General features: G+C 50.1%; 1 protein-coding gene across 1 annotated transcript in view; it reads left to right on the plus strand.

Moving 5' to 3' along the window:
- The window catches only part of bcl11aa (BAF chromatin remodeling complex subunit BCL11A a), a 60,675-nt gene extending 44,867 nt beyond the window's left edge, over positions 1–15,808 (plus strand). Inside the window, 2 exon segments of the mRNA XM_035400283.1 lie at positions 10,394–10,854; positions 10,856–15,808. Of these exon segments, the coding sequence (XP_035256174.1) occupies positions 10,394–10,854; positions 10,856–12,505 (2,111 nt within the window). The 3' untranslated portion in view covers positions 12,506–15,808.
- Positions 15,809–17,267: the final 1,459 nt, after the last annotated feature.

Genomic DNA, 17,267 nt, shown 5'->3' on the forward strand with positions numbered 1-17,267 from the left:
CTGCTATTTTTACCTGATCCTGCTCAATATGCAAGGCTAAAAAACATGCCTCCATTTCACGGCCTTTCTGTGTGAGGCTGAGGCGAGTTAGCGGTAATAAGTGCCGTGGTGCGATTCCGCCAGCCAGGCCAGGTTAATTACAGCTGTGAGTCTGCCCGGGAGCGCCAGAGCGTCATCACAATCATCTCTTTCAAGTGAATCTTTTTTTCCACTTGCTGCTCACGGTGTGCCACTAGCAGGCAGATTACGCGCGGCTGTTTAGGCCTCTGTTTGTGTTTTCTCTGTGCTCGCCCCCCTAGCCTTTTCCCGCATCTGTACTCCTGTGCTGTGCTTTATGTACTCTTAAAGGAGCCGTCCTGAGCGTGGCTTTGTCTATGGAACGGCGTTGGTCAGGTGACCTTTGTGTGTTTGTGGTCGGTGGCTGAGCCGAGTGTGGAGAGAGTGTTGTGTATAAGCAGGGCCCAGAGAAACCCACAAACCCCACTCACCCTAGCTGGCTATTAGTAGTTGATGGTGGTGGTGATGATGATACTACTACTACTACTACTACTACTATTACTGCTACTCCTACTACTGATACTACTGATACTATTGGACCTTGTTCATTTACTTTTTTAGATGGCTCTGTATGTGTGCCTACTTGTAGTATTACTAGTATTTGAAACAATAAAAACAATAGTAGCAGCAGCTGCGGTGTACAGTAGCAGCGATTATGGGGACCAGGTACTTATTTGTGTTATGAAGACATATCGGCCACCTACAGACCCGCATAGCCAGGCAGTCCTGCTGCATTACAAGATTTTTTTGTGAAAAACACCAAGGCCACTGCACGTTCACTGGCTGTAGACGTGTTTTGGCTGCCATGTGTTCATTTTGCAGCACATTAACATGGCTTAGTCTTATTACTGTCCTCTAAAAACTTACCTGCACCAATTTTTCTTCTGTTGATTTTATCGCCATTTTTGTCCATACAGACAGAAAAAAATTAATGGTAGCTACCGCTTGATATTAATTCAACGAGGGGAGTTATGGTTTAATGTCTGACATAATCTTTTAAAGCTGTATCTTATTAATATTCTTTCTTAATTCAGTGGTCGAATTGCAAAGCAAAAAAACAAAAACAATAATCAAATTAAATAAAAGAAACCGTCTGGGGCAGTTAAAAAATGAGATGGTAATAAAATTCTCAGATGATATTGCACGACGGTGTCCCTCGGACCCCTTCTCCTCTTAATCCTGTTACAGCGCTGTTCCATTACCTCCATGACTGCCATCACTGGATCTCAGCCGTCTCGTCAAGGACAAAAGAGGAGAAGCCGGCCTTTCTTTCTGTGCTGGTGTGGAGGGGTATGGGGCGGGGGGGGGGGGGGGGGGGGTGTGGGGGGCGGGGGGGGGGGGGGGGGGGGGGGGGGGGGGGGGGGGGGGGGGCGAGCGCGGCCTGGAGAGGCGTCTGGGCGTTTTGTCTGCAGGATGCGGTGGTGGCGGGGGAGAGGGACGCGGGGGTCGCGGTGGGGGGTTTGGGGGGCGGGTGTGAGGGCTCGCCGCGGTGAGGGTGCAGCCTCAGAACAATGGGAGACTGTGACCGTCTGGGACGGGACACCCTGCGCCCCCCCTGCGCCCCCCCGCTTTGTGCGCCGCGCCCATCGATCCTGCGCTTCCTGCGCTTGTGTCAGTCTGCGTCAGCGACGCGGTGCTGTCCTCACCTGTCAGGTTCCACACGCATATGTACAGAGACAGCTGCCAGAGACGGTGCACAGGGCTGCTAACACAGGCAGCACACAGGGTCACACAGGGCTGCTAACACAGCTAGTGCACAGGGTCACTCAGGGCTGCTAACACAGACAGCACACAGGGTCACACAGGGCTGCTAACACAGCTAGTGCACAGGGTCACACAGGGCTGCTAACACAGGCAGCACACAGGGTCACTCAGGGCTAGTAACACAGGCAGCGCACAGGGTCACACAGGGCTGCTAACACACCCAGCGCACAGGGTCACTCAGGGCTGCTAACACAGGCAGCGCACAGGGTACTCTTGGCGCCCGTGGCTGCCAGCTGGAGAGGCTGATCACAGCGGGTCTGAGAGGCGCGGGCGCTGACCGCCGCTCGCTGCCGGCTGGAGGGCTTTGTGATTAACTGAGGATCCGTAAATTAGAGCTCCGCGGCTCCGCCCGCTCCCGGCAATGCTCACAGTGTCAAGCCGCAGATTATCATTACACCCTAACAACCTGCAGCATTCAGGCCTGCTCTGAGACCCAGTCAGCACGGACAGGGCTCTCTCTCTCACTCTCTCTCTCTCTTTCACTCTCTCTCTCTTTCATTCACTCTCACTCTCTTTCATTCACACTCACTCTCTCTCTCTCTCTTTCATTCACTCTCACTCTCTCTCTCTCTGTCTCTCTCTCTCTTTCATTCACTCTCTCTCTCTCTCTCTCTTTCATTCACTCTCACTCTCTCTCTCTCTTTCATTCACTCTCACTCTCTCTCTCTTTCATTCACTCTCTCTCTCTCTCTTTCATTCACTCTCTCTCTCTCTCTCTCTCTTTCATTCACTCTCACTCTCTCTCTCTTTCATTCACTCTCATTCTCTCTCTCGCTCGCTCTCTCTCTCTCTCTCTGTCTCTCTATCTCACTCTCTCTCTCACTCACTCTTTCTTTGAGTCACTCTCACTCTTTCGCTCTCTATCTCTCATTCTTTCTTTCTTTTGCACTCTCTCTCTCTCTCTCTCCCTCTGCAGCAGTCACACACGTTAAACAGCAGTGAATATGATCCTTACTTCAGCAATCAAACATTCATCTTTTGCTGCAGTAACAGGATTAAAAATATACATGTGGGCCTAAAAGCAGATTATCTGATTTCCTGTTCTGTCTTCCAATATTTTATCGTTAAAACAGGCAGCAAAAAACTAGATGTTCTTCTGATGTGTGAACAGCAAAGCATGTTTTTCACAAGCATCACGCGACTCAGTAACCCCCCCCCCCCTCCCCCCGTTGCCCCCAAACTGCATAAGGCTATCAATTATTGCCACAATTATTTGTCTAGTTGGATATTTGAAATGTCATCTGAAAAAGGTGATTACATATTGCAGAAAACCGTGCCGTGTGTAATCAGATGAACTGGGCCCAGTTAAGTGTAGCGTTGCAGCAACCTGTCCGTCAGAGCTGTGTTCCCCAGCGGCCAATGAAAACGCTGCTTACAGCCACGCTGTGTGGCACAAGCTCGTCTTATCCTGAAAGATGCAAAGACGTCTCGAGCAAAGGCATTTCGACACACAAAAATAATCATGTTTTCTCTTCATCCCTCTGATGTATGGGATATTCTTAAAAATACTGAACCCCTTTTATTACTCAGTTATTTATTTTTTTAACAAATGTTTCTGTGCAAGGACACATTTGAACAGAATTGAAAGAGAAAAGGACGTGCTTTTTTCCCCTTCCTTCTTTACTAAGAAACACGTGGTGCTTCATTTACAGATTTTTCTTGAATAAGCAGGCATAAATTTATATTACATTGGTTTAACACATTCTCCTCGTACATGTTTATACACATGCATTGTAATGACTGAATGAAGCGAAGGCCAGAAGCTGTTGTATCAAGCCTTTTATGGGACCGTGGCAGTGAAAAAAACAGAACATATCTTTTGCATGATAATAGAAAAAATATATGGTGGGTTAAACCCTGTGCAGGTGGCAACAATTAACTATAATTTCTGTAGATTGTAATGATCCATAATTTACCAAGCAGTGATGGCCTTCACATCATAACCCCCCCCCCCTCCCAAACTCTTGAAAGTCTCCTTTCTGCTCTGGTTCTGGGGGGGGGGGGCTGTCAGTAACGGGCCCTGGGGGTGGTGGGAGCCAGCGGTGGGAGAGCACCATTATTACCCTGCCTCTGTCACTTGTACTGTACACATACGCACACACACGCACGCATACACGCACAGACACACACGCATGCACGCACACACACATGCACACACACACACGCACACACACGCACGCATACATGCACAGACACACACACACACACGCATGCACCCACACACACATGCACACACACACACGCACACACATACACTCACACACACACTAGTGCGCACACACACACACATACACACACACACACTCCTCCTCTTGGCCTCTGTCTCCTCCCACAGCAGCAGGGGGTTTGGCTTAGCCAAGTTTTGATAGTTTTTCAGTTTTTGGGTTAATGGATTTGCCACCTGAAATTGGTATGATGAAGCTGTAAGTTTTAAAGGTGTAACCTTTGCCATTTTATTGTAAAGCGCTGGATAGGTGCCTAGTTACATTACCCAAATCACCAGACAGTATGTTGGTCTAACCTTATTTTGGTTTTTCACATATGTCCTTCTGATTATATTCCTGTAGCCCACATCCAGTACACACACTCACCGCACAGTATGTGTGTGTGATGTGTGTATGTGAGTGTGTATGTGTGTTTGAGTGTGTATGCGTGCTTGTTCGCATGCGCGTGTCTGAGCATGTGTGTGTGATGTGTGTGTGTGTGTGTGTGTGTGGTTGTGTGTGCGTGAGTGTGATGTGTGTGTGGTTGTGTGTGCGTGAGTGTGTGTGTGTGTGTGTGTGTGTGTGTGAGTGTGATGTGTACGTGAGTGTGTGTGTGTGAGAGTGTGATGTGTGTGTGTGTGAGTGTGATGTGTGTGTGATGTGTGTGATGTGTGTGTGTGTGTGGTTGTGTGTGCGTGAGTGTGTGTGTGCGTGAGTGTGATGTGTATGTGAGTGTGATGTGTGTATGTGAGTGTGTAGGTGTGTTTGAGTGTGTATGCATGCTTGTTCGCATGCGCGTGTCTGAGCATGTGTGTGTGATGTGTGTGTGTGTGTGTGTGTGTGTGTGAGAGTGTGATGTGTGTGTGTGTGTGTGTGTGTGTTAGGAGCCTGAGAACTGTCCCCCGTCTCTGTGCATTAACAGGATTATCTCCCAGAGCCCCTCCCATGCAGCCTCTCCCATAGAGCCTGGGAGAGCCCTGTCTGGCTACATACTTTGCTGCCTATTGAGGGCTAATTGCAGGGAAAACAGACAGACATCTCTTGCCTTATACCACCCCACCTCTTCCTCATCTGTCACACTCCCTTTCTCTTTCTCTCTGTTTGTCTCTCTCCCTCAGGGTGGCATAACCCCCCCCCCCCGCCCCAACCTCCAAAAAATAAAAAATGCACATAAGCATAATCAGATTAAATGCATCTTCTCTGAGTGCCGGTGTGTTTTTCTTGTGTGGATGAATACGCTCTGGCCCCTCATGCGCGGGGCTTAAGTGAATTGTAGCCCTGGCTAAATGTAATGTGGCGGTGGCACCTCTTGTAGCGATGCTAATTTCCAGAGTTCAGGCCATCAGTTGTTACGCAGCGCTAAATATCCATTTCTGCCATGTTTTGGGGGGGAAGCTGTTTTTCAAGCTGTGCGTCCTTTGAAACGCCGAGGTCCTGCCTCCCGAGGCGAGGGAGACCTCTGTCTGTTTACCTGTGGAGGTAAAGCGCTATAAAGTGCTTTTCGCTCGGAAATTTATCCTGCGTAATTATCTCTCGCGTACGTCTGAGGGTGTTGATGGGTTTGTTTAGATCGCCGTTATTTCTTTTTTATTAGTGCGCTTCGACCTCTCTCTGAAAGAGTTGAGTAAATGGAACCAAACATATTTACTGATAATTCAGCGTGTGTGGAAAAAGATTTAAGTGCATATGTTTGTGTGTGTGTGTGTGCATACGTGTGTGTATGTGTGTGTGTATGTGTGCTGTATGTGACTGTGTGTGTGTGATTGTGTGTATACTTGCATATGTACACGTTTGTGTATGTATGTGTTAATGGGTGTGCATATGAGTGCATATATATTGTGTGTATGTGCATCTGCATTTATGAATTTGTGCAGCTGTTTCCCTGTGTTTTTGTGCACGTATGCGGTGGTGCTGGTGATGGTGGAAGGAGGCTAGGTCATGTTATCAATGGTCTGTGTTCAGTAAAATAATACAAAGGTAATAGTTTGTCTCTGTGTACAGCAGTACACATCTCCTTTCTTTCATTCTGAAAGGCTTTCAGTTGCTGGCCAGTGTATTATCTTTAGTGTAAATGAGTTGGAGGAAGAGCTGGCTGTATTTAATGAGATTACAAAGCTCTGTGTAGTGGAAGCTCGGGTCATTGTGAAAGTGCCACTGAAAATCAATTATTGCAGAAAATGTTTTTGCTATTTTGCCATTTGCAATACCTCCTCTTCAGTCTCAATAAATACACACACACATATATATATATATATATATATATATATATATATATATCTTTTGTTGCGCTGTAGTTGTGTGTGTCTGTGTGCGTTTTGTATGACCGTGTGTTCTTGTTTCGCCACTAAGGCTCGGCTAATTTAATAAAGTGTGGCGCTGAACGGTGCTGAATTATTTAAAGTGTGGATTTTGGAGGCGCTAATTCGCTGAGAGGCGTGGTGCAGGTTTGAGCTCCAGAAACAGGGCTGTGTGGGGAACTGCAGGCGCTGGGAATGAGGATCGATCGGTCTTCCATTAAGCACGTCTTTCGCTGGAGTTGTCAGTTTGGGGGAGGACATCGCTCAACGGTATTAATTCCCTACCTTTTGGGCTGTATGCTGGTGCCCCCAAACTGAGGGAAAAACATGAGCTTTTTTTTACAATTCACCGTCATGCAAAATTTTATTTTAGTATAATAACAATAATAATAATAACAACCCAAGGTTCATCAAAACTTAATAAAAATTAATAAAATAATACTTTACAATAAAAAGAGGTAATTATTTTATTTTTTAAAAGCAGAAAAATGTCTGATTCAGAAAGCTCATGTTGCAGTGGAGGTGAATGCAGTTGTGCGCATCAGTGAAGTTGTATTTTGTGTTACACAACAGTAGTAGTGCAGCTCCTTCAAATACACGTCCATTTCTTTACCTTCATTACGGGGTGCAGCAGGCCGAGAGTGAGCTCCTCTGAGCGGCCTGTCTGAACCCCCCCGTATCCCCCCCCCCCCGTATCCCCCCCCCCCCCCCCCTTGCTCTGAAGCAGCCGCGGCTCGTCTTCGCGTTTGAAGCCCCTCCGTTCTTCTGGGCTTTGGCCCGCGGTGTTTTTTTCCGGAGAGCATGTTTTTAATAAGAGCTGTATTTACAGCCATGTGATACTTTTATTAGTCAACAAGCCTCGGCCGCTGCGTGGGGGTGTTTTGGGAAACCGTTCGGGGGCTGGGGGGGGGGGGGCAGAGGCGGGAGGGAGATTAAACCCAAATGTGAGACGTTCCACCCGAGGCCGGGCCGGGTAATGAAGAGGTGCGAAAGAGCACCAAGGCTTAACCCTTTCCCCTCCGCCGCTCTGCGTACTGCACCCTACTGTACTGCCCTTTCCCCTCCCCCGCTCTGCGTACTGCACCCTACTGTACTGCCCTTTCCCCTCCCCCGCTCTGCGTACTGTACCCTACTGTACTGCCCGCACTCTCACGCTCTGCGTACTGTACCCTACTGTACTGCCTGCACTCTCACGCTCTGCGTACTGTACCCTACTGTACTGCCCTTTCCCCTCCGCCGCTCTGCGCACTGTACCCTACTGTACTGCCCTTTCCCCTCCGCCGCTCTGCGTACTGTACCCTACTGTACTGCCCTTTCCCCTCTGCCGCTCTGCGTACTGTACCCTACTGTACTGCCCTTTCCCCTCCGCCGCTCTGCGCACTGTACCCTACTGTACTGCCCTTTCCCCTCCGCCGCTCTGCGCACTGTACCCTACTGTACTGCCTGCACTCTCACGCTCTGCGCACTGTACCCTACTGTACTGCCCTTTCCCCTCCGCCGCTCTGCGTACTGTACCCTACTGTACTGCCCTTTCCCCTCAGCCGCTCTGCGTACTGTACCCTACTGTACTGCCCTTTCCCCTCCGCCGCTCTGCGCACTGTACCCTACTGTACTGCCCTTTCCCCTCCGCCGCTCTGCGCACTGTACCCTACTGTACTGCCTGCACTCTCACGCTCTGCGCACTGTACCCTACTGTACTGCCCTTTCCCCTCCGCCGCTCTGCGTACTGTACCCTACTGTACTGCCCTTTCCCCTCCCCCGCTCTGCGTACTGCACCCTACTGTACTGCCCGCACTCTCACGCTCTGCGTACTGTACCCTACTGTACTGCCTGCACTCTCACGCTCTGCGTACTGTACCCTACTGTACTGCCCTTTCCCCTCCGCCACTCTGCGCACTGTACCCTACTGTACTGCCCTTTCCCCTCCGCCGCTCTGCGCACTGCACCCTACTGTACTGCCCTTTCCCCTCCGCCGCTCTGCGTACTGCACCCTACTGTACTGCCCTTTCCCCTCCCCCGCTCTGCGTACTGCACCCTACTGTACTGCCCTTTCCCCTCCCCCGCTCTGCGTACTGTACCCTACTGTACTGCCCGCACTCTCACGCTCTGCGTACTGTACCCTACTGTACTGCCTGCACTCTCACGCTCTGCGTACTGTACCCTACTGTACTGCCCTTTCCCCTCCGCCGCTCTGCGCACTGTACCCTACTGTACTGCCCTTTCCCCTCCGCCGCTCTGCGTACTGTACCCTACTGTACTGCCCTTTCCCCTCTGCCGCTCTGCGTACTGTACCCTACTGTACTGCCCTTTCCCCTCCGCCGCTCTGCGCACTGTACCCTACTGTACTGCCCTTTCCCCTCCGCCGCTCTGCGCACTGTACCCTACTGTACTGCCTGCACTCTCACGCTCTGCGCACTGTACCCTACTGTACTGCCCTTTCCCCTCCGCCGCTCTGCGTACTGTACCCTACTGTACTGCCCTTTCCCCTCCGCCGCTCTGCGTACTGTACCCTACTGTACTGCCCTTTCCCCTCCGCCGCTCTGCGCACTGTACCCTACTGTACTGCCCTTTCCCCTCCGCCGCTCTGCGCACTGTACCCTACTGTACTGCCTGCACTCTCACGCTCTGCGCACTGTACCCTACTGTACTGCCCTTTCCCCTCCGCCGCTCTGCGTACTGTACCCTACTGTACTGCCCTTTCCCCTCCCCCGCTCTGCGTACTGCACCCTACTGTACTGCCCGCACTCTCACGCTCTGCGTACTGTACCCTACTGTACTGCCTGCACTCTCACGCTCTGCGTACTGTACCCTACTGTACTGCCCTTTCCCCTCCGCCACTCTGCGCACTGTACCCTACTGTACTGCCCTTTCCCCTCCGCCGCTCTGCGTACTGCACCCTACTGTACTGCCCTTTCCCCTCCCCCGCTCTGCATACTGTACCCTACTGTACTGCCCTTTCCCCTCCCCCGCTCTGCGCACTGTACCCTACTGTACTGCCCTTTCCCCTCCGCCGCTCTGCGTACTGCACCCTACTGTACTGCCCTTTCCCCTCCGCCGCTCTGCGCACTGTACCCTACTGTACTGCCCTTTCCCCTCCGCCGCTCTGCGTACTCTACCCTACTGTACTGCCCGCACTCTCACGCTCTGCGTACTGTACCCTACTGTACTGCCTGCACTCTCACGCTCTGCGCACTGTACCCTACTGTACTGCCCTTTCCCCTCCGCCGCTCTGCGCACTGTACCCTACTGTACTGCCCTTTCCCCTCCGCCGCTCTGCGTACTCTACCCTACTGTACTGCCCGCACTCTCACGCTCTGCGTACTGTACCCTACTGTACTGCCTGCACTCTCACGCTCTGCGTACTGTACCCTACTGTACTGCCCTTTCCCCTCCGCCACTCTGCGCACTGTACCCTACTGTACTGCCCTTTCCCCTCCGCCGCTCTGCGTACTGTACCCTACTGTACTGCCCTTTCCCCTCCGCCGCTCTGCATACTGTACCCTACTGTACTGCCCTTTCCCCTCCGCTGCTCTGCGCACTGTACCCTACTGTACTGCCTGCACTCTCACGCTCTGCGTACTGTACCCTACTGTACTGCCCTTTCCCCTCCGACGCTCTGCGCACTGTACCCTACTGTACTGCCCTTTCCCCTCCGCCGCTCTGCGTACTGCACCCTACTGTACTGCCCTTTCCCCTCCGCCGCTCTGCGTACTGCACCCTACTGTACTGCCCTTTCCCCTCCGCCGCTCTGCGTACTGTACCCTACTGTACTGCACCCTACTGTACTGCCCTTTCCCCTCCGCCGCTCTGCGCACTGCACCCTACTGTACTGCCCTTTCCCCTCCGCCGCTCTGCGCACTGTACCCTACTGTACTGCCCGCACTCTCACACTCGGTCTGAGCTTTCTCCTCCTGTGCCCCTCTGCTCTTTAAAATCTCCCTTTCATGATTGTGAATACTGAACAAAGGCGGCTGCCCAATCGCCTGGCGCCCGTGAAAGCGAGGGGTTGTCCCGTGACCCTGTGTGTTTGGCCCGGAGCGCTGAGTGTCCTCTCTGTTTGCGGCCCCGCAGGTAAAGATGAGCCCAGCAGCTACACCTGCACCACGTGCAAGCAGCCGTTCGGCAGCGCCTGGTTCCTGCTGCAGCACGCCCAGAACACGCACGGCTTCCGCATCTACCTGGAGAGCGAGCACGGCAGCCCGCTCACGCCCCGCATGGCCGCCCCCCTGCCCGGGATGGGCGCCGACTGCGCCTCCCACCCGCCCCCGCCCCTCCACGGGCTCCACCTGCCGGACGGGAGCCCCTTCAGCCTGCTGCGCCTCCCGGGCTCCGTGTCGGGGCGGGACGGCCCCCCCGCGCCGGCGCTGAGGGAGGGGCGCTTCCCCCCGACGCCGCCGCTCTTCAGCCCGCCGCCGCGCCACCACCTGGACCCCCACCGCATGGAGCACCTGAGCCCCGAGGACCTGGCGCTGGCGTCCCACCACCCGAGTGCCTTCGACAGGGTGCTGCGCCTCAACCCCCTGCCCCTGGACCCCCCCCGCCATGGACTTCTCGCGGAGGCTGCGGGAGCTGGCCGGCAACACCGCGGGCTCCACGCCCCCCCTGTCCCCCAGCCGGCCCAGCCCCATACAGAGGCTGCTGCAGCCCTTCCCGCCCGGGGCCAAGCCCCCCTTCCTGGCCACGCCGCCCCCGCTGCCCTCCATGCAGTCCCCCTCGGGCTCCCAGACCACGCCCAACCAGCAGCAGCAGCAGCAGTCGGCCACGCCCTTAAAGAGCAAGTCGTGCGAGTTCTGCGGGAAGTCCTTCAAGTTCCAGAGCAACCTGATCGTGCACCGGCGCAGCCACACGGGCGAGAAGCCCTACAAGTGCCACCTGTGCGACCACGCCTGCACCCAGGCCAGCAAGCTCAAGCGCCACATGAAGACGCACCTGCACAAGTCCTCGCCCGTCACCGTCAAGTCCGACGACGGCCTGTCGGCCACCAGCTCGCCCGAGCCGGGCACCAGCGACCTGGTGGGCAGCGCCAGCAGCGCCCTCAAGTCGGTGGTGGCCAAGTTCAAGAGCGAGAACGACTGCATGATCCCCGAGAACGGCGAGGAGGAGGACGAGGAGGAGGAGGAGGAGGAGGAAGAAGAGGAAGAGGAGGAGGAGGAGGAGGAAGAGGAGGAGGGGGAAGAGGAGGAGCTGGAGAGGGAGGGGGCCCGGAACAGCTTCCACTTCGGCCTGAGCCTGGAGGCGGCGCGGCACCACGAGAACAGCGGCGGCGGGCGGGGGGGCGCGGGCGGGGCCGGGGGCGAGGACGGCATCCCGCGCTCGCTGCCCGAGGTGATGCAGGGCATGGGCCTGGCGGCCAGCATGCAGCACTACGGCGAGGCCTTCCGCCAGCACAAGCGCAGCGCCCTGGGCTCCGGCAGCCAGCCGCACCGCGACCTGTGCCACGACGACTCGGCGCTGGAGTCGGACCGCGTGGACGAGGGCTGCGGCTCGGCCGTCAACGGGCGCGGCTCGTCCCCCAGCGAGTCGGCCTCCGTGGGCCTCTCCAAGAAGCTCCTCCTGGGCAGCCCCAGCTCCCTCAGCCCCTTCTCCAAGCGCATCAAGACGGAGAAGGACTTCGACCTGCCCACGCCCACCATCCCCAACTCGGAGAACGTGTACTCGCAGTGGCTGGCGGGCTACGCCGCGTCCCGCCAGCTCAAGGACCCCTTCCTCAGCTTCGGCGACTCCAGACAATCGCCCTTCGCCTCGTCCTCGGAGCACTCGTCCGAAAACGGGAGCCTGCGCTTCTCCACGCCGCCGGGCGAGCTGGACGGCGGGGTGTCGGGGCGCAGCGGCACGGGCAGCGGGGGCAGCACCCCGCACCTGGGCGGCCGGCCCAGCTCCAAGGACGGCCGGCGCAGCGACACCTGCGAGTTCTGCGGCAAGGTGTTCAAGAACTGCAGCAACCTGACGGTGCACCGGCGCAGCCACACCGGCGAGCGGCCCTACAAGTGCGAGCTGTGCAACTACGCCTGCGCCCAGAGCAGCAAGCTCACGCGCCACATGAAGACGCACGGCCAGGTGGGCAAGGACGTTTACAAATGTGAAATCTGTCAGATGCCTTTTAGCGTGTACAGCACCCTGGAGAAACACATGAAAAAATGGCACAGCGACCGCCCTTTGAGTAACGAAATTAAAACTGAGTAGAGGAGGACTTATCCGCCCCAAAAACAGTCCCCTGTAGGACCCCTCCCCCCCCCCCCCAACCCCCCCCCCCCCCCTTTTTCACTTGTCCAGTGGAAGCTAAGACACAGTGCTTGGCACCAGCACACCCTGTTTATTTTACCGTTGAATGCATGATCTGTATCGGGGGCAATACTATTGCATTGACGCAAACTTCGAGCCTTTCTCTTGTGCAATAATTTACATGTTGTGTACCTTTTTCTTTTTTTTCTTTTCTTTTTTAAAAAAGATAATTAGACGGCATGCATGGTATGTTTTGGCTAATTTTTAAAAAAAGGAATTGTCCCTGGTTGGTTAGTTGTTGCGTAAATGTGTTGCTGTTTTCTTGTTATGTTTTATTTAAAAAAAGAAAGAAAAAATGACCATGCTGCATACGTTCTGTAAAACATATCATGTACAGTTTTGTGTTGTAACATGGAGGACAACAGTCTTGCTTAACCCGCTATGGACGGGCTGGGAATCGCACTTAAACTGATCTTTCAAAAAGATTTTCTGTCTACAAAGGGTTAAAAATATCAATTGGCGTAATTCATAAATATAAAGCAGTGACAGCCTTTGAATTTCTTAAAAGAAAATAGTCATTAAAATTTGAATTTGTACTATCATTTGGTAACAAAACAAAAAAAAGAGTGCCTTGGATATCTTGAAACTGCATTGGTTAATCTTCCTATTTGCTATAAGCTTGGAGACTCAGCTAGATACTGGAAACGGATCTAAATGGTCCACTAAGGTTCTTGCATCAAGCACCTAACTGCTATAGTCAACTGTGACTAAGAAAAATAAGATACGACTAAAGAAACAAAGGACATTTATAGTTAATCATCATTTAGCTACCTATTACATGCGTATTTTTGAATTGCGACTGTTTACTATTGCCCAGTATGTTCTGTATTGTGTGGTTTATTTTTTTTTAAGCTTTTGGTTTTTCTGGTACTGTACACAGTGGTACTATTCCTGAGTCCATAATCTTAAGCTCTTGTCATTTTTGTTTTGCTGTTGAGGTTGTAAAGGTTTTTTTTATATATATATATAGTAGCACAAAACTATGCTGTTGACGCTTGGACTTCGAGTTTGGCCCAATCAGTGATAAAGGCACTTATGAAATGGAGGGCATTTAATTCAAGCTACGTTTATTTGGGATGGGAGTATGGAGGAGAGAGAAAAGATGGGCTTGTCTCTCAGGTTTGATATACAAGGAAGCTTCAGAACTTTTTTTTTTTTTTTTTAAACCTGTCAGTGATGATTAACTATAAATTGCCTAAGTAATGGAAATGGGGAAAAAATACTCCAAATTTACCGTACCTAAGCCTGTGCTCCCTAAAAAAGAAAAGATGGAAAGAATAAAAACAGAACAGTTTTTTGATTTCTCATACGCTGTGTGCTATTTGTGTTGACGTACACGGAGACTGCTTTTTCATTGTTGAGTTCTAGCATTTGCCCCAATTAATAGCACTTATCACTCTTCCTCAGTGTGTGTGTCCGTATCATTTATCTCGGAGGTACAGTGGTTGAGTATAAAAAAAAAATAAGACTGCTTGTTTATAGGACAAAAAAAAATAAAATAAAATAAATGCACTGTTTCAATTTTCCCAGTTTACAGGTATACACTTAAGGGAAAACTTTCTATAATGCTGACGAACGAATATGGAGTCATTGTCTAGCGTAGAGCATAACAACGTATGTTTCCATCCATTTTCTCCCCACAAACCCCAGCTGTCGGGCACCAGTGCTGTGACCGGGTGCAAACCCCAGCTGTCGGGCACCAGTGCTGTGACCGGGTGCAGGCTTCCCTGAGAGAAGAGAGCGAACGATTGAAACTTGCTGCTTACACTGCAAGAATTTTTTGTACAAATTTTTTTTTTAAACTTTAAATATAAAAAGTGACTTTTTAAAAAAATAACACTTCATTCTTTAGGGGGAACAGTATTTAAGTTTGTCGTTGTTTTCCTTTCCTCTCTGTCTTGGTGATGTTCAAGACTTGATCACAATATATAAATATAAATATATATATATAAAATGGGGGAAAAAATCTGTGATTTTTTTTTTCTTTTTTCTTTTTTCCTTGGCTATTCTCAGCTCTTCAGGTCGAATAAAACTTGCGTTGGGGAAAGGTTTAAGATTATATATAAATATATAATAGAGAACTTAAATATAGGAAAATGCACACTCATGTCAATTCCTATGCTAAAACACATTTATGGTCTACTTTTTTCTGTATTTCTAGAATGGTATTTGAATTAAATGTTCACCTAGTGTAGGCACAATAGTATTTATATTGAAGCTTGTATTTTTAACTGTTGCTTGTTCTCTCAAAAGGTATCAACTTACCTTTTTTGGTAGTGGAAAAAAACAAGCTGCCACAGTATATTTTTTTAATTTGGCAGGATAATATAGTGCGAATTATTTGTATGTTTAAAAAAAAAAAAAACCAAGTAAAACGAAAAAAAAAAAAATGTGGCATTGTACAGGTGAGGCCATGTGATGGCCTCCTCGAGGAATCCTTTCAGAATGTCCACAATAGCTGAAACAGGTGGTTGTACATATCTTTTTTTCTTTTTTATTCCTTCTCTGCTGCCATTCTGTATGCAGTAATGCAAGCTGACGTCGGGTCCTTATGTTGTGTGCTTTCCTGTCCCTTCACCTCCGTCACCTGACTACATTCCAGCATCGTAACAAAAACTTCATATGCAGTAAATAAAAAAAAGTAAATACGTTAAATAAATAAATACAAAAAAAAAAAAATCAATGTTTTGCAGGTTTTTTTTTTCATTGCCAAATAATAAATGGTGCTTTATATTTAGATTGGGAAGAATTTCATATGCAAAGCATATTTAAACTGAAACGGAACCCCCAGGAAAGCCCGCTTGAGTTGATACTTTTTTGTAAATGGCAATGCGGACATTTTGTTATCAGCCTTTTTCTATTCCAGTTCTGAAAGCTGTTTGTTGTAACTTGAACTTGAACTTTGTCTTTTACAATGGGAGTCACTATTTATTATTACTTATGTGCGCTGTTCAAAACGGAGGCACAGAAATGGATCGTTTTTATTTTTTCTTTTTATTTTGTTTATTGTTTTCCTTTTTTTTTTTTTTAAATAATGACCAAAGGTCATTGACAAACTAGCTATTTTGTTGTATTTGTTTCTGGTCTGTTAAGTTCTATTGGAGATACCACTGTCTGTGTTTCTGGCAGTTGTCTGCATTACCCTGTTCACACACCCATTTTGTCCCTTTATTGAAAAACAATTAATAAAAAACTCAAAGTATATTTGTGTTTGGTGGCAGTAGATTTCTGGTGGTGGAAAATTGTCAGGTGAGCGATCGATAAACAGACATGAGTAACCCAACTCACATGAATAATGTAATAATCACAGACGCATCTTTACACACACACGCAGGCACAGACGCAGACACACACACACAAGCATAGATGCAGACACACACACACACACACACACAGGCACAGACGCAGACACACACACACACACAGGCACAGATGCAGACACACACACACACACACACACACACACACAAACACACAGGCACAGATGCAGACACACACACACACACACACAGGCACAGACGCAGACACGCACACACACACACATTATCACAACACACATGAATAATTTAATAATCACACAGACGTATCTATACACACACACACACATGCACACGCATTATCACAACACACATGAATAATCTCACCTCATCTCTTGCTATCTCTCTCACACACACACACACACACACACGCACGCAGGCACAGACGCAGACGTACTCACACACACACACACGCACACCTCACACATTATCACAAAGCACATGAATAATCTCACCTCATCTCTCTTGCTTTCCCTCTCTCTCTCTCTCGCTCTCCCGCTCTCTCACTCACACACACAAACACACATACCTCGGACACTAACGAAGCACACACGCACAAAACGCTTGTTGACATGCTCTCAAATTCCCATGATTCTTTGCGGTGGCGGCAGGCAGTTTTGAGCTCTAACGCTCACCTTCTCTAAACAGGCTCCCCTCCCACGGCCCTGGCCCGTTTGGAAGTTTGTTTTACCCGCAGGGTAGGGCCGGTCACACTTCTGGAACAGCCCCCAGGGAGGTCATGTGACATCTGTTGTGTCATTCTACCTGTTTAGCGTGAATGTGGGACTTGGGCAGCAGCTGTGGCAGTGGTACAGTAATGGAGGAGGGCCGAGGCACAGGATTCTGGGATGCAGTCCCCAGCTCACCAGCAGCAGATCATTTATGACTTGTTCTTAACTTTCACGATGAGATCACTTTTATTTCTTTCATCAATTTCACATAGATGGTTGGAATCTGATGATCTTTTCAATTTCATTGCATAAAATGTGGTTTTATTGAAGGTGGTGAATGAAATTGAGTGCAACAGTGGCTGTGTATCTGGGATAAGTTGATCTTACTCCCTCTTCATTTAAAGTCATTTAAGTTCTGTGAGACTATATGTGGGTTTCAACTTATAAGTTCAACATTTCAATTTTAAAAAAGCACCAGCCGTTTTGAAGTGCTTCTCCGGTGATTATTTTAAATAACCAAGATGATCTATAAAGTTTGCAGTTGAAGAAATTAAGAAATAAATGTTCTGACAGTACATGAAAGTTTCTGCAAGTTCTATAAAATGGGACATTCTGGTACTCACTCGTTTAAAATGTTCAATGAACACTCATGCAGGGGGGGCAGGTGAATTGGCA

This window comes from Anguilla anguilla, chromosome 18 (assembly GCF_013347855.1).
Source record: "Anguilla anguilla isolate fAngAng1 chromosome 18, fAngAng1.pri, whole genome shotgun sequence".
NCBI lineage: Eukaryota > Metazoa > Chordata > Actinopteri > Anguilliformes > Anguillidae > Anguilla > Anguilla anguilla.